Source organism: Hevea brasiliensis, chromosome 14, assembly GCF_030052815.1.
Source record: "Hevea brasiliensis isolate MT/VB/25A 57/8 chromosome 14, ASM3005281v1, whole genome shotgun sequence".
Classification (NCBI taxonomy): domain Eukaryota; kingdom Viridiplantae; phylum Streptophyta; class Magnoliopsida; order Malpighiales; family Euphorbiaceae; genus Hevea; species Hevea brasiliensis.
Genome location: NC_079506.1, coordinates 18,117,275 through 18,138,768, shown reverse-complemented (window position 1 = coordinate 18,138,768; position 21,494 = coordinate 18,117,275). Strand labels below are relative to the sequence as shown.

The window sequence follows — 21,494 nt, the reverse complement described above, 5'->3', positions numbered from 1 at the left end:
TAGATTTGCAATGATTTTTTTTTAATTATCTTAGATATTTTTTGATCATGAGCAATTTTTTTTATTTTTTTGAAATATTAAAATTTTTTTACGTATATTAATTCTTTTATTTTTTTTTATGTAAAAATCCAAGCAAGTAGACTAAGGATTTAAATTGTTAAACGAAAAAAATTAAAAATTAATAAAAAATATAAAATCTTTTTAAATATTGAATTTATTATTGAAATATATTAAAATTCTATTCGGCAACAGCTTTAAAATAGCGTTCAATATTTTGATTATTTCTTTGTTTTTATACTGTTCAGTAACATAGTTTTTATGTAGTGTTTGAAAGTTGAGGGAGTGGTTAGTAAAAAATTATCTCTTCTAAATTGAGGGAGCGTCAATAAAATAATATCACTATTTTTACATTTAATAGTTAAATCAATAATTATTTTTACTAAACAATTATTTTTTAATCAATACATGCGTGGAGATTGGATGGTTCATTTAGGTGGTTCTCTTCCCCTTGGATTGCACATTTTGTGGGGTTTCTTACCCACAGTTGTGCCTGACGTAATTTGTTTCTATTTTCCCTCTTTTGCCAAAAAAGATTACCCTTCAGGATTGCATTGAATAATCTACCATTCAATTGCAACTAACACAGAAAAGCAACAATGATGGTGAAACAATCTTTTTTCTCTTTTTCCTAACATATAAAAATAGCAAAAACAGAAAAAGTAAAATGCAGATACAGACAACACAAACCTAATTATGATTTCGAAACATGATGGAAACAAAACACACAAAGAAAAAAAAAATAAAAAAGGTATACTACCAAATAAGAAATTAGAGAGGGAGATAACATAAACCACACTTATAATATTATATAATCAATTCCACTCTTACAAACATAGATAATTTAAACACATTATATGGTAGTAATTATATGGCCCTCTATATGCTACATACTAGCACATCTTTTCACTCAACTCACACATTAACTCAAGCATACATATCTATATTTATGATATTTAAATTTATATTTCCAACCTATCATAGTTCTTAATAATCTGGAAAACCAAACACACCTATAATTAATTAGAAGTTGAAGCAGTGGCTGAGGACTGGCTGTTGACACTAGTGCCAGTGTTGCATGCAAATGGTGGAGATCCGGAGAATGTATTCATGTAAGCTTGATAGGAGGCAAATTTTGAGGACAAAACATCTGATGGAGCTTTATTTTTTAGTAATATTTCGTTTGCTTCCCTAATTGATGGACGATCTGCATAATTTGGATGAGCACAAGCGAGCCCAACAACAATCAATCTTTCCATCTCTTCCTTGTAATAATTTTGGATTAATTGTGGGTCAACTGCAGCAAAAATATTTCCACTTCGATATTGCTCCCAAACCCAGTCCACCAATTTCATCCTATTTGTCATAACATTTCCATCATCAACTTCTTTGAAAGCAGGCCTTCCGCTTGCTATTTCCAAAGCAACTATGCCAAAGCTGTAGACGTCTGATTCCTTGGTAGCCTTTCTGCTTTGAAGATACTCCGGCGCTACGTACCCATCAGTCCCAATCAACTTCGTGGTGTCTGTCCTCTGGCCGTGTTCGACAAGTCTAGCCAGTCCAAAATCACCAAGCTTAGCATTGAAATTAGAATCCAGCAAGACATTGCTTGACTTGATATCACGGTGCAGCACGCACCGTTCGCATTCTTCTTGCAGGTAAAGCAGAGCAGAGGCCAAGCCCAAAGCTATGCCGTACCTCTTCTCCCATGTCAACAAATATTTTTTATTGAAAAGATGGACATCCAGGCTCTTATTTGGCATATATTCATAAACAATGAGGAGTTCTTGAGCTTTATGGCAGCAGCCAATAAGTTGGACCAAGTTCCTATGCCTCAATCGGCTAATGGTTTTCACTTCCGTTGTATACTCTTTCAGCCCTTGTTGCGAATCTGAAGTTATCCTTTTCACAGCAACACGAGAATTCCCGTCACTTAACAAACCCATATAAACAATTCCAAACCCTCCCTTTCCAAGCAACTGGTCATGTGCAAAGTTATTAGTTGCAACTTCTAATTCCTTGTAGGAAAATCTCCTTGGTCCGATCTCCCTCTGAAAAGTTTCACTTGAGCTCCTTGGTACGATCTCCATCTCAAAGTCTTCACCTGTTCCCTTACGCCTTCCTTCTCTTTGTTTTGTCCTCTTCATCCAGAATCCAAACCAAACCAAACCTAAAACCAAAACCAGCCCACCAATACCCAAGAGACCCCATAACCATGTTTTACTCTCTCTCTTTCCAGAGATTGGCATTCCTACTTCTGTAGAAGGGGTTACAGAAGTCGGTGTAGTCACTTGTGGACTAGGCGGATGGGCTACACTTTCAGGAAGTGACAAGGTTGAGCTAAAATCCCATGAGTAAATCTGGTTTGTTTCAAAAATAGTCAGTGAGGTGGCTGCTGAGAACCCAAATCTAACCCATGCGGGTAAGTATTGCTGTAAGTCTACCGGGCAACTAAGACTATACTCAATACTCGTGTTTGTTTCAGAGTGACCATTTCTAACACTAACACTTAGGTTTTTTGAGCTAGCTTCATAATAAATTGAAACATTAACTCTTCCTCCAATAGGAATATCATTCCTCGGCCATTCCAGGTATTTTTCAGAAGACAATCGGTTGAGATCAATACCAATATGATCATCAATATGTTTTGGGTCGACATCATCTTGAAACGTGTCAAATTCCACAGCAACAAAGTTAGGATTCTCGTTGGTATTGTAGCTGACAAGACCAAGTTTTCCACCACCGGATTCAGGCAGGAGTACCGATTCGTTGGAAGAAAGGAAAAATGTTAATCCATAACCTTTAATATACTTACAACCTTCGGAGTTAATAGCCATGGAAAAGTGTGTAGAGAAGTCTGCAACTACAAGATTCCCAGAGGTATTGTCCCACAAGTGCATTGGCTTGACATAAGTGGCTCGACCAACGCTTTGGTCAGTTATGGTGTCGTTAGATAGTGTGAGTTCAATGACTCCGCTTGCTGCGTAAGCGTCTCCCTCGAACCTGATGTCTTTCGTATCTTGCATATCTGGCAAAGTGAAGCTTGTTCGATCTATGGTTGTTTGGACTCGGAAAAGGAAGGTAAACAAGTAAAAGATCAAAATAAAACAGGAAGGCAAATGGATTTCCATGGTTTCCAGGATGGATTCTGCAGGATATGAATTCCTTGCATATATGCAACTTCATATAATTAATGGATTTCCCAGTTGACTCGCTTAGCTGTTCCTCAAGTCGTCTCTCGCTGTTTGGTGGATGGAGACTATCGTAGACCTAGTAGGAGATCTACCAATTAAATATATGGATCTCATTTATTTATATATTAAGTGTATAATAGACCCAATCTAAGCAATATTTTTCCATATGTAGATTTTCCTTATCTAGATCTTGTGCATTATAAATTTTAGGTACAAAATACATGGTAAGAATCACTTATTAAATATATGTGTTCTACATATTTATATCATAAATTTATAATAGACCAATTTAAATAAGAATTTTCCACATAAATAATTGAAATTGCCCCATCCTCCTCTCTAGCAAATTCATTTTATGGTAACTTTATGTTTGAATTTTTGTATTTACATTATATTAAAAATTTTAAATTTAAATATTAAATTGAGTTTTATAATTTTAAATTCATAAATTTAAAAATTATTTTTGTTTGACTAAAAAAATTTTAAATTTGTAATAAAAAATAGAAGTTCCAACAATTTTTTTTTTCGCTAGGTTAAATTTAAATTTTAAATAATATAGTTAATATTGTTAAGGGAGACTCACACTATATTAGAAATCCAAGCACAAACTTAAAACCCAAGTGCTAAAATCAGATAAACTAATAGGTTATAAAAGTTTCAAAATCTATAAGTAGACATTGTAAGATATAGAAGAGGTTAAAAAGAATTTTTGCTAAGCATATTTATAAAAAAGAAAAATCAAGCATCATCGCGTTTGACAATTTTAACCAACTCTTTTAATCTTAGCAGAATCTGCCAAAATTTTAAAGTGCATAAAAATTGAACTGATAATGCAAATTTGATATAATTATCAAAATATAATAAAGTTTGACTTTTTTTAGTTAATAGGCCTTTTTATTAACATAAACAATTAAAATATAGAAAAAATTTATAAATTTTAGTTATTTAATATATAGTTTTACTTTTATTTATAATTTTATAATTTTTTACTTTAATAATTATATAAAATTCATACTTGATGATCTTTTATTCTATTTTAATTGTAAAGTAAAATTAAAAATTAAAAGTTATTATTATATTTTTAATTAATTTACGATATAATTATTTTAAATATTTATTTAATTCTTTTTATGTATATATTAATAATAATTTTCATGATTATTTCGTTTAAAATGTAATCAAAATATTTTATTCAAAAAATAATTTAAATTTTATGAAATTTTTATATTTTATCTCATAATTTATATAAATCAATATTTATATTTTATAAATTATAAAAAATATTTTAAATTAATGATAAAATAATATTATTTTAAAAATATAAAAATATAATATTCTTTGTTATTAATATAATAGAAAAAATAAATTACTAATGAATTAAATTATTTAATTTTAATAATAATGAAAATATATAACATTATTATTAATTAAAAATAACATTCTATTATATTATTTCTTAAAAATACTATATCTAAGTATAAATTATTTTTTTATTAATCTAATATATTTTTAATAAAATAATTTTTTGACAAAAATAGTTATCACTTTACATAAATTTATAATATAAAATAAATACATTTTCATAACAATTAAAATTTTAAAATATCCTCATTTTCTATTAATATAATAAATATTAAAAATACATTTTATTTTTCAAAATACAAATTCCATAATTTTAATATTGTAACTTTAATTGTTTTAAAACATCTTTATTTGTAGCTAAATTTTTGATGCAATCATATTTGTAATTTATCTTTGAAATTCTACTTCTATATAAAAATATAGTTGTGAGATAATTTATGCATAAAAATATAGATATTTAATTAAAATTTAAAAATAATTATGTTGAAAATTAATGATAATCAAAATATTAGTTATCATTGCATTTGATGCATAATTATAATGAAATAAAAAATTCAAAAGTTTAAAAAATATTAAATAAGATATTTATAAAAAATTAATAATTAAATAAATATTAATTAAATATATTTAAACAAATAAATTTTGAGAATGAAAATTAATAACTTTTAAAAAATAATAAAAAATAGTGCAAATCAAAAAAATATTTAAAAGCATTTAGGTGAAATAAAAATACTTAATAAGAAAAAAGTGCTTGATATGCATTAAATGTCTCTTATGACATACTATATATAGACAAACAAATGAAAACTATTTAAATATAAAATTAATTTATAATTAAATATTATTTAATTGAAAATGGTAATAAACATTCAAATTCAATTTTTATAAAAGTAAAATATTTTTTATTTACTTGACCGTTTCAATTAAATTGTCATAAGTTGGCTATAATGATGATAATAATAATAAATATTAATTAACATTAGGAAAGTGAAATAAAAAGAATATTAAATTATTAATATAAAAAATAATATATACTAATTATAAATAAATCAAATCTCTATATTTTATTTTTATAACTTTTTAGGTAAACTATACTTTTATCTCTCAAATTTTTCAATAAAGATTTTATAATAAAAATAATAGAAAATATAATAATGTAATAAAAATATTTGTTAAAGATATAAAATAATTTAATGTAATAAATTATATGATATTTGATTATGAGATCATAAATTAATGGTCAATTTACTTTAAACTAATGGTCATCAATGACATTTTATTATTATTATTATTATTATTATTATTATTATTATTATTATTATTATTATTATTATTATGTGGCAAACAATATTTTTGCATAGATGAATTTATTTAAAAAATAATATAAATAATTTTTAAATATTATATCTAATTACAAAAGTCTTAATTTTTAAAAGTTAAATTTTAAAGAAAATAATAATTTAAATCATAAATGTTAAGATAGTATTGTAAATAACAATAATAATTAAAAGAGAAATAAAAAAATTAAATAATAATTAGTATAAAGGATAATATTTATAATTAATTATGAGATCACAAATTAATGGTCAATTTTCTTTAAACTAATGGCTATCAAAGGCTTATTATTATTATTATTATTATTATTATTATTATTATTATTATTATTATTATTATTATTATTATTATTATTATTATTATTATTATTATTATTAGGTGACAAATAATATTTTTGCATAAATGATTTATAAAAAAATAATATAAATAATTTTTAAATATTACATTTAATTATAAAATGTCTTAATTTTTTTAAAAAATTAAATTTTAAAGAAAATATTAATTTAAATCATAAATTTTAAGTACCATTGTAAATAATTATGATAATTAAACGATAAATAAAAAATTAAATAATAATTAGTATTTATAAAATAATTTTTATAATTTTTAAATATTACATTTAATTATAAAAAGTCTTAAGTTTTAAAAATTAAAATTTTTAAAAAATAATAATTTAAATCATAAATGTTAAGTAGTATTGTAAATAATAATGATAATTAAAAGAGAAATAAAAAAATATAATAAAAAATATATTAAATTATTAATAATGAGTTGAATTTTTTAATTTTAATAATAATGAAAATATATAACATTATTATTAATTAAAAATAATATTTTATTATTATTTTTTTAAAATATTATATCTTTAAATTTTTATAAAGTATAAATTATTTTTTATTAATCTGATATATTTTTTATAAAATAATTCTTTCACAAAAAAGGTTATCATTTTAGAAAAATTTATGATATATCATTAATATATTTCATAAAATTAAAATTTTAAAATATTATTATTTTTTATTAATATAATAAATATTAAAAATATATATTATTTTTTGAAAGATAGATTCATAATTTAATATTATAACTTTATTTTTTTTAATAATTTTTTACTTGTAGTTAAATTTTCAATGTAATTATATTTACATTATATTTTTGAAATCCTAATTCTATATAAAAATATAGTTGAGAGATAATTTATGCATAAAAATTTAGATATTTAATTAAAGTTTAAAAATATTTCTGTTGAAAATTAATAATAATAAAATATAAATAATCAAAATATTAGTTATAATTGCATTCGATATATAATTGTAATGAAATAAAATATTAAAAATTTTAAGAAATACTAAATAAGAAATTTATAAAAAAAATAGTAATTAAATAAATATTAATTAAATATATTTCAATAAATAAATATATTTCAATAAATAAATTTTAAGAATTATAGCTAATAACTTTTGAAAGAAATAATAAATAAATAGTAAATCAAAAAAAGAAAAATTGAGAGCACTTAGGTGAAATAAAAATACTTGGTGAGATAAGAGTGGTTGATATGTATCAAATATTTCATATGACATACTATACATGAACATACAAATGAAAACCATTTAAATAAAAATTTAATTTTATAATTAAATATTATTTAATTAAAAAATAGTAATAAAAACATTTAAATTCAATTTTTACAATAGTAAAATATTTTTTATTATTTAGCAGTTTCAATTCAATGGCTATAAGTTAGCCATAATAATAATAATAATAATAATTTATTAATCATAGAAAAATAAAATAAAAAGAATATTAAATTATTAACATAAAAATTATTACCTCCTAATTATAAATAAGTCAAAACTCTATATTTTCTTTTTATAACTTTTGATGTAGGCTATACTTTTTGTCTTTAAAATTTTTAATAAAGATAATAGAAAATATAACAATATAATAAAAGTATTTATTAAAGATATAAAATAATTTAAAGTTGATTAATTAATAAGATAGTTGATTATGAGATCACATATTAATAGCTAATTTTCTTTAAGTTAATGAACATCACTAACCTTTCATTATTATTATTATTGTTGTTATTGTTGTTGTTAAATTATTTTTTATTTTAAACTATTTTTATTATTATTATTGAAGGTGATCTATGGTAAATAATATTTTTACATAAATAAATTTATAAAAATAATATTATAAATAATTTTTATATATTAAATTTAATCAGAAAAAATTTTAATTTTTTAAAATCAAAATTTAAAGAAAATAATAATTTAAATAATAAATATTAAGATAGAATTATAAATAGTATTGATAATTAAAAGAGAAATAAAAAAATAATTAATTATTATTATTAAAAAAATTATTAATAGAAAGTAGCATATGACAAGTTTTTCAAAAAAAGTATTACGTGTCATTTTCTTGAAAACATTATTCTGATTTATATAAATATAGATTCTCTTTGTACTCCTTTGTACTTGTGGTTTTATTTTAATTGAATTTACTAATATTACCATTACTCTACAATTTTATGATACCAAAAAGAATAATATATAAAGTTTCCATTATAATTTTTGACAAAATGAGACTAAAATTATTTATTGTGTTTATTGAATTGTTATTGTTCAATTTAATTATAGATTTTATATAAATTTTCAACTTTTATTCAATAATTTTTTTTAAAGAAAATTCATACATTATATTTGAAATAATGTATCATATAAATTCATTTTTTTCCTCTGTATTTTTAACAAAGGATTACATAATAAAATTGAAAGTAGCATCCACTTCTAAAAGATCAATGATTCAAAATGCAAACATAAAAATTATAAATGGTAAAAAAAAAAAAAATCAAAATGCAAAACATAACAATTATAAATGTCAAAATGCAAAACGACATATAAAAATGGACAATAGTAGTTTTTTTTTAAGATAATTAATTCGACTTAAAATTTGAATCTAAAATTTTATTGTTTTAAAAATAATTTCAATATCACTTATTCAAACTTATTGATTATATAGTTTATAAAAAAAACCTATTAGTTATATATTTAATTGTTAATTTAATAGTGTAATATTATTATTTTCATAATTTTATATATAGTGTTGTGTATATGTATTAAAAAGTTTTAAATATTCTTAAAAAAATTATTAGTAATTAATTTCAAAAAAGTTAATGGATGGGTCTAAAAGATAAGATGTATATACAGTTTTTAATATATATAAGGTTGAAATGCATTCAATTATATACAATACATCAATCGATGTTTAGTAAATGCGCTAAGACTCTATTTTTCATTCCATTGACCAAGAAAAAATTCAAACATTTTTTTTAATAAATAAACCGTGTAGACTACTCCATAAAATGTTTAATGAACTCATCCAAAAATATGAATAGAAATCGCTAAATTTGACATTTTTTTAAAGCGATGTTTAATAAAAATTCTGAGAAAATTTTCACTAAAAAATTTGACATCTTATATCAATGGCTCCATGGTTTAATCTGAATTTTCTGTTTGGATTTGGGGATGTATTGTTAAGGTTTCGGTTTTAGTTCAAGATTTGCCTAAAAACTAGAATCGAACTGAAATTATAGTATGGTTCTTATTTGATTTTTCATTGTTTCAGTTCTAATTTGGTACAGTTTTCGATTTTTCGATTTCGATTCGGTTCAGTTCTCAATTTTTGAAACAATTTTATACAACTATTTTCATAAAAAGCCGTAATTGAATTAGCACTAAAGTTTTAAAATGAATTACATAATATATCATATAATAATATCTTTTAGCTAATTCTAAATTGTATAATCTTTAACTATAACATATAAATATAATTATGAATAAAGCATATATAGTATAATTTAATGTATTTATAACTAAAATTATTAAGAAAAGATAGAGAAATTAAATATAATAGTAGGTTATATTTAGTTCATAATTATACATACACATATAAATATATATAATTATATTAAAAGTATATAATATATCTAAAATAATATAGAAAAATATATGCATAAACTTAGTTCTCAGTTTGGTATATGTAACGTCCTCACCAAAGGTAGTCCGTACATTTTACTGTTCTGATAACTAATGTCTGTTCGGACAATTAAAATGTCTGGAACTACACTTAAACTATAGTGAGGAGGCATAAATTAATGAAATAAATATTAAAAAAAATGTAAGAAAAATTTTGAGAAAATAAAATAAAATTTAGAGAATTTTATTTATTTGGTACAAAAATAATAAAAATAACCCGATATGCACCATGAAGGGCATTTTGGTCATTTCACCCATAGAGGTGAATTTTGACATAAATGTCAAATTAAAATTAGGAAATAAAATAAATAACATAAATTAAATTTATGAATTTGAATTTGAAAAATGAGAAGAGAAAGAAGAAGTAAAGAAAAAAAAAGGAAAGAAAAGAAAAGAAAGGAAATAGATTTATGAAATTTAAAAACAATAAAGTACACATAAATGTATATATATAAATACCCACAAGAGACAAAGCCCCACCAACCATCTTCTTCTTCCCTCTTCTCTCTCTCTCTCTCTCTCTCTCTCTCCTTGCCATCCACCATGGGAGCTCTCTCCCTCCATTTTTGTCTTCCCTAAAGCTTGATTTTCCAAGCTTCCTCCTCACCAAAACCCATAGACCCCTACATTAAAAATTTAGCCCACTCCATAAGGAAGCCATTGATAGTGAAAAGAAGAATAAAAGTTGAAGTTTAACAAGTTACCCAAGAGGTTAGTGCCTAATCTTCCTTCCTTCCTTTATTAATCCTTGAGTTAAGGTTAAAATGAAGTGAAATTTGTAAGAAACTAAAAGAAATAGGTGAGTTATGAGGGGAGTGAATTTTTGGTACCCATGGTGAGTGATGGTTTTTGATGACTATGATGTATATAAAGTGATTTAATGATGTTGGTTGATGCATTTATAAGTATTAGAAGTTAATTTACATTGAGATTTTATGAGGTTGAAATTGTGAGTTAGGGTTTGGCCTAACTTTGGTATTTTTGTATCATACCATGCAATTGGGATTGTTGAGATGTGTTGATGATATTTAGAAGTGCCTTGAATGTCAAATTGAAGCAAGGAAGTTGGAGGAGAAATGAATTATTGGAAGTGTTATTTTCTGCAGGTTGTGTTGTTGAGGGCAATATACATTTTAGGCCATAAATAAAATTGTGTGACCCCAATTGGTATGAGGCCAATTGGGGGTGAAACTAGACCCAAAATAGCCCATATTCTATGAAGAAACCATGCCCAAATTCTGTCCAAAACTTGACCTAAATTCTGCCTAAATTCAGATTACACTGCAACCCAACCCAGAAAATGACTAACCTGTTCATTTGGTCATAACTCTCTCTATACTGGTCCAAATGACCTAAAATTTCACCCATGGAAAGTTTAGACATAGGGCTACACTTTTCATGAAGAACACTTAACCCAGTTTTGCATTTAACCGATTCAAATTATTAGCACAAGTTGGGTCACTGAAACTGCCAACCCAGAAAATGACCAAATGAACAGTACATGTTCATTTGGTCATAACTCTCTCTATACTGGTCCAAATGACCTAAAATTTTACCAATGGAAAGTCTAGACATAGGGCTACACTTTTCATGAAGACCACTTAACCCAGTTTTGCTTTTAACCAAATCAAATTGTTAGCAAAATTTGAGTCACTAAAACTGCCAACCCAGAAATTGTCCAAAATACTGTTCCTTTGGTATGCTTGACCAGTTTGTGTAAAAATGCCATAACTTGGTCTCCAAAGCTGCAAATTGAGTGAAACTAGTGCCAAAAGTTTTATAAGACATAGCACAACAATTTTTATGTTTTGACCAAGCTCTAGAAACCATTGCATCCTAGGGAAAATATTAGCCAAAGTTAGGAATTGAAATCTAGAAAATGTTAAGTTGAACCCAGAATGCCATTTGATACCTGTGTGTTCATTTGGCCATAACTCCCACTAGGAAATTCCATTTGAGATTTGCCAATATGATCTAGAAACATGATACTTAGGGATACAATATTGATTTAGACACCTTTGCCAAATTCTAAGTGTAAAGACCCTAAAAAGAGGGTCAAACATACTGCCCTGAAGTTGATTTTTGCCCTTATAGGACTGAGAGTCCAGGTTAATACATTGACCATAACTCACTATACCAAGCTTGAAAAATTATGAAATTGTACCTGGGAGTCCCTAAGACATAGAGGAACATATCTTGTGAAGGAACCTAAGTCTAAAAATGACAATAAAATGATCAAATGACTGGTCAAAGTTTATTGACTAGAAATTGTAAATTCTGGATAGCTTAGAGGCAAAGGGACCAGTTATGGTATTTTGACCATAACTTGAGTTCTATAAGTCCAAATTCAGTGATTCAAAACTGAAATTCAAGTTTAAACATAGAGGAACAATTGTTATGAAGGAAATGTGACTAAATAGACATCCTAACCTAGTCAAATTCCTATAACACATCAACATGAATCTAAAGAAAGGTTAATGGGAAAAATGCTATATATGATAATTAAAATACTCATAAGGATAATTAAATATTAAAAATGATATGAATATGTAAATTGGGACTAATGTCCCATTAATATGAAATTAATGGTACCAATGAACAGTACTAGAAAATAGTAACAGTGAATAGTGCTAAAATAATTAAAAATGTTTAATTGCCCATAGTATACCTAGACTTATTTATTTAGTTTGGATAAATTGGTATACCAATTAGGGACCACAGATAGCAGTACTGCTTATAGAACAAATCATGAACTGACAATATATGTCTGATATGATTGTTCTACAGGCTATATGCCTACTTACTGGCCATTGTGCCTACTTTATTTCTGGCTTTACAAGCTGACAATGGTCTCGTGCGACGGTGGCCTCGTGCACGACAGGATGTATCTGAGGTAGACATATGGCTGTCTAACCCGTATACTCCCGTGTATCCAGCTTTTATAATTTGTTATAGGTTTCTTGGGCATTGATAATAATTAATTAATACTGAATATACAATAAGTAAACAGGAAAGACCCCAATAATTTTAATTGATTCCAAAGTGTAAAAAAATGTAAAAGACCCAGAATTTATGATTTGTAAATATTATTTCAATTGTTTAATTATTATTATTATAAATTATGCACCACTAAGCATTATGCTTAGCACGTTGGTTTTCCATCACGTAGGTACTGAAGATCAGCAGCCGCCACAGTAGTATTCGGACAGAGTTCCGACCAGATCTGCCACCGATCAGAGTCACCTCATCAGTCTTTTGTATTTTGGTAGGGCCCATGTGTAGATTAGTATTTTGGTTCATTATGTCTAGTCATGATGTAATTACTAGTTTATGATGTATTTTATTTTGGACTTGAAATGAAAACTTATAATTTATTATCTATAAATTTCCATATGAATGCAATAGATGACACTTCATTTTGAGATCTCATAAATAGTTGTGAATGATATGATAAAAGAAAATATGATATGGAAATATGTGATATGACTATGAATATGTTAACACATGATAGTGGAACCCGCCAGATGCTAATAAAATAGAGGAGGATCTGTCCGGGTCTCCACAGAAATAAGATATATATATAAAAAAAAAATTCTACACATAAATTACCTAATTTAAATGACATTAAAATTTACAATAGACATGACAAGACAAGATAGGGTGCTCCGGCACCGAATGTGGCACTTCTTGCTCGGCTATACAATAGACGGGTAAGGGGCGTCACATTTAGTGGTATCAGAGCAGAGGTTTAGGCGGTCCTAGACCTAGATAGATAGAAAGAAATAGTTGCATCACATGCATGGGCCTTTAAATAGAGTCGAGGTGACACTAATGCAGATCTGTTTCTTTGTCTGTTTTATAGGATCGATGGCATCTGATCCTTCAGAGCACGGACCTCCAGAACCGATAGAGGAGGAAATAGAGAGTCACGCACTTGCACCTGCGTGTAGTCAGGGGCGCAGTAGCAGTAGAGCAGAACCATCGTTGGGTACTTTAGTAAGGACACAGCAAGCCTTCCTAGAGCAAATGACTCAATTGCTCACAGTCACTGAGCTATGCCACCACCTCCCGGCCAAGATATAGGACCCCAGAGAGAGAGTTAGAAATGATGAGCGATTCAGAGGGATAGGCAACAAGAAGAGAGGGTCCGACTGGCCATCCAGCGATTGCTACAGAGAGCAAGAGACCCAGGGGGTCTGAGGGTCAGATTCAGAGCAGAGAACAGAGGCAGAGGTTCCAATTTACCCCGAGGAGAGGAGGTCAAACGGGTGTATCAATTGGCAATTCTGCGGGTCCTATAGCACGGAGATCAACCCCGATGCCAGTTTGTACACATTGTGGGAAGAACCACAGAGGAAAGTGTAGATTGCTAACGGGTGGATGTTTCAGATGTGGGTCCACAGAGCATTTTTTGAGAGATTGCCCACGGAGGAGTGCTCCCACAGCTCCACCACAGACTCAGAGGTCTGCCCCCACAGTACAGAGGGGTAGAAGACCAATGAGACCAGAGATAGCTGGTACATCACAGAGAGCTTCTGAGACTATAGAACAACCCAAGGTTGAAGTAGCACCCTGTGTGTACACTATGGCTCGAGAGGAGCCAAACCTGGTAGACGTTGTTAGAGGTACATTCTCTAATTATAATACCTTTAAGTATGTATTGATAGACCCTAACTATGTTCACCCCTATATATGCATTGTACCTCCTGTTGAAAGAGGATACCAATAGATGGGTCAGAAGATGACATACTTGTCACCAACCCTTTAGGTCACCAGATGATTGTAGATTATCAACCGAAAAGGATCGTGTTAAAGATAATAGATGGGAATGAGAAGGGGGCTGTATGTGAGATGAAAGAAGATGAGCACAGAACTGGTTAAAAAAAAAAAAAAAAAGAGATAGTCTATTGGGATATACCGTGGTAACTATGCAATGCTCTTGATGTTTGTGCTGTAAGCTGCAGATTACAGTACCGACTTGGGACTATTGTGTAGAGCTACGTATTTCCAATAGTAAATCGAGATAAGGATAAGATTGTAGAACTAGGATTAATAAGACAGACTAAAAAAAAAAAGTAAAGTATTATAACACAAAAAGGTGAAAAGACAAGGAGATAGCGGTCCCTCGATTAATTACACTGTGTAAATTTCGAGGACGGAATTTTATTTAGAGGGGAAGAATTGTAACATCCTCACCAAAGGTAGTCCGTACATTTTACTGTTCTGATGACTAATATCTGTTCGGACAATTAAAATGTCTGGAACTACACTTAAACTATAGTGAGGAGGCATAAATTAATGAAATAAATATTAAAAAAAAATGTAGGAAAAATTTTGAGAAAATAAAATAAAATTTAGAGAATTTTATTTATTTGGTACAAAAATAATAAAAATAACCCGATATGCACCATGAAGGGCATTTTGGTCATTTCACCCATAGAGGTGAATTTTGACATAAATGTCAAATTAAAATTAGGAAATAAAATAAATAACATAAATTAAATTTATGAATTTGAATTTGAAAAATGAGAAGAGAAAGAAGAAGAAAAGAAAAAAGAAAGGAAAGAAAAGAAAAGAAAGGAAATAGATTTATGAAATTTAAAAACAATAAAGTACACATAAATGTATATATATAAATATCCACAAGAGACAAAACCCCACCAACTATCTTCTTCTTCCCTCTTCTCTCTCTCTCTCTCTCTCTCTCTCTCTCTCTCCTTGCCGTCCACCATGGGAGCTCTCTCCCTCCATTTTTGTCTTCCCTAAAGCTTGATTTTCCAAGCTTCCTCCTCACCAAAACCCATAGACCCCTTCATTAAAAATTTAGCCCACTCCATAAGGAAGCCATTGATAGTGAAAAGAAGAAGAAAAGTTGAAGTTTAACAAGTTACCCAAGAGGTTAGTGCCTAATCTTCCTTCCTTCCTTTATTAATCCTTGAGTTAAGGTTAAAAAGAAGTGAAATTTGTAAGAAACTAAAAGAAATAGGTGAGTTATGAGGGGAGTGAATTTTTGGTACCCATGGTGAGTGATGGTTTTTGATGACTATGATGTATATAAAGTGATTTAATGATGTTGGTTGATGCATTTATAAGTATTAGAAGTTAATTTACATTGAGATTTTATGAGGTTGAAATTGTGAGTTAGGGTTTGGCCTAACTTTGGTATTTTTGTATCATACCATGCAATTGGGATTGTTGAGATGTGTTGATGATATTTAGAAGAGCCTTGAATGTCAAATTGAAGCAAGGAAGTTGGAGGAGAAATGAATTATTGGAAGTGTTATTTTCTGCAGGTTGTGTTATTGAGGGCAGTACACATTTTAGGCCATAAATAAAATTGTGTGACCCCAATTGGTATGAGGCCAATTGGGGGTGAAACTAGACCCAAAATAGCCCATATTCTATGAAGAAACCATGCCCAAATTCTGTCCAGAACTTGACCTAAATTCTGCCTAAATTCGGATTACACTGCAACCCAACCCAGAAAATGACTAACCTGTTCATTTGGTCATAACTCTCTCTATACTGGTCCAAATGACCTAAAATTTCACCCATGGAAAGTTTAGACATAGGGCTACACTTTTCATGAAGAACACTTAACCCAGTTTTGCCTTTAACCGATTCAAATTATTAGCACAAGTTGGGTCACTGAAACTGCCAACCCAGAAAATGACCAAATGAACAGTACATGTTCATTTGGTCATAACTCTCTCTATACTGGTCCAAATGACCTAAAATTTTACCAATGGAAAGTCTAGACATAGGGCTACACTTTTCATGAGGACCACTTAACCCAGTTTTGCTTTTAACCAAATCAAATTGTTAGCAAAATTTGAGTCACTAAAACTGCCAACCCAGAAATTGTCCAAAATACTGTTCCTTTAGTATGCTTGACTAGTTTTGGTAAAAATGCCATAACTTGGTCCCAAAGCTGCAAATTGAGTGAAACTAGTGCCAAAAGTTTTATAAGACATAGCACAACAATTTTTATGTTTTGACCAAGCTCTAGAAACCATTGCATCCTAGGGAAAATATTAGCCAAAGTTAGGAATTGAAATCTAGAAAATGTTAAGTTGAACCCAGAATGCCATTTGATACCTGTGTGTTCATTTGGCTATAACTCCCACTAGGAAATTCCATTTGAGATTTGCCAATATGATCTAGAAACATGATACTTAGGGATACAATATTGATTTAGACACCTTTGCTAAATTCTAAGTGTAAAGACCCTAAAAAGAGGGTCAAACATACTGCCCTGAAGTTGATTTTTGCCCTTATAGGACTGAGAGTCCAGGTTAATACATTGACCATAACTCACTATACCAAGCTTGAAAAATTATGAAATTGTACCTGGGAGTCCCTAAGACATAGAGGAACATATCTTGTGAAGGAACCTAAGTCTAAAAATGACAATAAAATGATCAAATGACTGGTCAAAGTTTATTGACTAGAAATTGTAAATTCTGGACAGCTTAGAGGCAAAGGGACCAGTTATGGTATTTTGACCATAACTTGAGTTCTATAAGTCCAAATTCAGTGATTCAAAACTGAAATTCAAGTTTAAACATAGAGGAACAATTGTTATGAAGGAAGTGTGACTAAATAGACATCCTAACCTAGTCAAATTCCTATAACACATCAACATGAATCTAAAGAAAGGTTAATGGGAAAAATGCTATATATGATAATTAAAATACTCATAAGGATAATTAAATATTAAAAATGATATGAATATGTAAATTGGGACTAATGTCCCATTAATATGAAATTAATGGTACCAATGAACAGTACTAGAAAATAGTAACAGTGAATAGTGCTAAAATAATTAAAAATGTTTAATTGCCCATAGTATACCTAGACTTATTTATTTAGTTTGGATAAATTGGTATACCAATTAGGGACCACAGACAGCAGTACTACTTATAGAGCAAATCATAAACTGACAATATATGTCTGATATGATTGTTCTACAGGCTATATGCCTACTTACTGGCCATTGTGCCTACTTTATTTCTGGCTTTACAAGCCCGACAATGGTCTCGTGCTGACACCGCCTCGTGGCTCAGGATGTATACTGGGTAGACATATGGTCGTCTAACCCGTATACTCCCATGTATCCAGCTTTATAATTTGTTATAGGTTTCTTGGGCATTGATAATAATTAATTAATACTGAATATACAATAAGTAAACAGAAAGACCCCAATAATTTTAATTGATTCCAAAGTGTAAAAAATGTAAAAGACCTGAATTTATGATTTGTAAATATTATTTCAATTGTTTAATTATTATTATTATAAATTATGCACCACTAAGCATTATGCGTAGCGCGTTGGTTTTCCATCGTGAGTGCTCAAGATCGGCCGCCACAAGAGTATTCGGACAGAGTTCACCGGATCTGCCAACATCGAGTCACCTCATCAGTCTTTTGTATTTTGGTAGGGCCCATGTGTAGACTAGTATTTTGGTTCATTATGTCTAGTCATGATGTAATTACTAGTTTATGATGTATTTTATTTTGGACTTGAAATGAAAACTTATAATTTATTATCTATAAATTTCCATATGAATGCAATAGATGACACTTCATTTTGAGATCTCATAAATAGTTGTGAATGATATGATAAAAGAAAATATGATATGGAAATATGTGAGATGACTATGAATATGTTAACACATGATAGTGGAACCCGCCAGATGCTAATAAAATAGAGGAGGATCTGTCCGGGTCTCCACAGAAATAAGATATATATATATATATATATATATATATATATATATATATATATATATATAAAATTCTACACATAAATTACCTGATTTAAATGACATTAAAATTTACAATAGACATGACAAGACAAGATAGGGTGCTCCGGCACTGAATGTGGCACTTCTTGCTCGGCTATACAATAGACGGGTAAGTGGCGTCACAGTATATATGATTCTGATTTGATTTTGATGTTGTTCTGATTCAATTCTTAGTAATTAACTAAAACTAAACTAAAATATAAAAATAAATTTAGTTAAATATGATTTTTATTGATTTAATACAATTTTTCAATTCGGTTTGGAGCTCCAAGACCTGTAAATAATTTTTCAACCGTGCACAGCCCTGCATGTAATTTTCCTGATTCATTTGAACAGTTGGTTTTTGGTTTACTCTGACTTTTCGGTTACAAATAATTTTTCTAATTCCTTTGAACGATTGGTCTTTGCGCAAGTCAGGAATTATAATGATGCAAATAAAATAAATAATCTTATATATAAAATTTAAACATTAAGATTAGTTGATTAATAAAATAAAATTTTAAAAATTAAATTATTTTAAATTAAAAAAAGAAATTAAAGAAATTAATAAAATTAACAATTAATTTAAATAACATAGATTAATCAATCAACGAAATTAAATTTTAAAGACTAAATTTTTTTTATAAAAAAAATTAATATATAATTTTTGATATATTTCAAGAACTAATTTATAAATTATCATATTTTTTCTAACTCCTTTAAACAGTTTGATCTTTCTGCATGCAAGAAATTATAAATTATAATGATGGTTTCCTAAACTTAATATTGACAGTTTGGAAGCTGATGAGAAATTGAGTGAAAATTTATCGTTTTAACTATATTTCTAATAAATTCTTAAATCTGTGTCCGTTTGGAATATATCTGAGTTTTTCTTCTTAGATAGATGTTATTTCGAAACAGATTTAAGATTTTCTCTCCAGTATTGAGGTCCTATTTTGTCCTTATTATTGGGGTTTGTTTTTCTCCCTTAGCGAGGTTTTGTTTTTTTTTTTTTTTTTTTAATTTGAATGGCTTATTTGACAATTCGAAATATAACATGAATCATTTATTTCTTTTGGTTGGAGATTCAAGTATGGATAATGATCTTCTATCAATAGAGCCTGCTAGTACGGCCTATTCCTTCATTGACATTTGGTAGTTTAATATCTTCTATGGACCATAGAAGTAACAAGATCCTTTAAGGACAGTATTGTAGAAGATTTCTTTGCTTGTCTAAAATAAAAAAGAATCAATTATTATCTGGAAGGTTATTATACTTTATCTAAATCATCTCTTAACAGAATATTTTTATTATTTATATTTATATTTTTTTCTCTTTTGAGAATATGATACTATACTCATCTTATTATTTATATTAATGAACTGTGAAATTTTATCTAAAATAAAAAGAAATTGAGTGGAGTTCACAATTCTACGAAGTTTGAAAGGGATTTTCCTCCACTATAAATCAAATAATTATTGTTATTGACCTTGTCTTCTCTACAACAGCTCATACGTTTGGAATTCCAATAAATAGATAATAGACCTGCAATGAATAATAATAATAATAATAATAATAATAATAATAATAATAATAATAATAACAGTTTGGAAGCTATGAGAGTCTGAGTTGACTTCACAATTCCACGAAGATTGAAAGGAATTTTCCTCTACTATTTATAAATCAAATAATTATTGTTATTGGCCTTGTCTTATCTACAACAACTCATACGTTTGAAAATAATAGATAATAGATTTGCAATGAATTTTTTTTTTAATTATCTTAGATATTTTTTGATCATGGGCAATTTTTTTTTTATTTTTTTGAAATATTGAATTTTTTTTACGTATATTAATTTTTTTATTTTTTTTATGTAAAAATCCAAGCAAGTAGACTAAGGATTTAAATTGTTAAACGAAAAAAATTAAAAATTAATAAAAAATATAAAATCTTTTTAAATATTGAATTTATTATTGAAATATATTAAAACTCTATTCGGCAACAGCTTTAAAATAGCGTTTAATAGTTTGATTATCTCTTTGTTTTTATACTGTTCAGTAGCATAGTTTTTATGTAGTGTTTGAAAATTGATGGAGTGGTCAATGAAAAATTATCTCTTCTAAATTGAGGGAGCGTCAATAAAATAATATCACTATTTTTACATTTAATAGTTAAATCAATAATTATTTTTACTAAACAATTCTTTTTTAATCAATACATAAAAAGTTAATTATTAATTATTAATATCTAATAACTAACCACTAATAAAACAATTCATACATTATATTTGAAATAATTTATCATATAAATTCATTTTTTTTCCTTTGTATTTATAACAAAGGATTATATAATAAAATTGAAAGTAGCATCCACTTCTAAAATATCAATGATTCAAAATGCAAACATAACAATTATAAATGTTAAAAAAAAAAGTCAAAATGCAAAACATAACAATTATAAATGTCAAAATGCAAATCGACACATAAAAGTGGACAATAAGAGTTTTTTTTTTTTAAAACACATAAAATTTTACAGTTTTAAAGATAATTTCAATATCACTTATCAAAACTTATTGATGATATAGTTATAAAAAAAAACCTATTAATTATATATGTAATTATTAATTTAATAGTGTAATATTATTATTTTCATAATTTTACATATAGTGTTGTGTACATGTATTAAAAAGTTTTAAATATTCTTAAAAAAATTATTAGCAAGT

At 27.5% G+C, this 21,494-nt stretch overlaps 1 protein-coding gene across 1 annotated transcript; it reads right to left on the bottom strand.

Moving 5' to 3' along the window:
- Positions 1-991: 991 nt before the first annotated feature.
- LOC131172814 (L-type lectin-domain containing receptor kinase IX.1-like) lies at positions 992-3,188 on the bottom strand. Its single transcript, XM_058134349.1, has one exon. It carries the CDS (start codon positions 3,186-3,188, stop codon positions 1,077-1,079), a length of 2,112 nt encoding a protein of 703 aa, XP_057990332.1. The 3' UTR covers positions 992-1,076.
- Between the last annotated feature and the right edge of the window lie 18,306 nt (positions 3,189-21,494).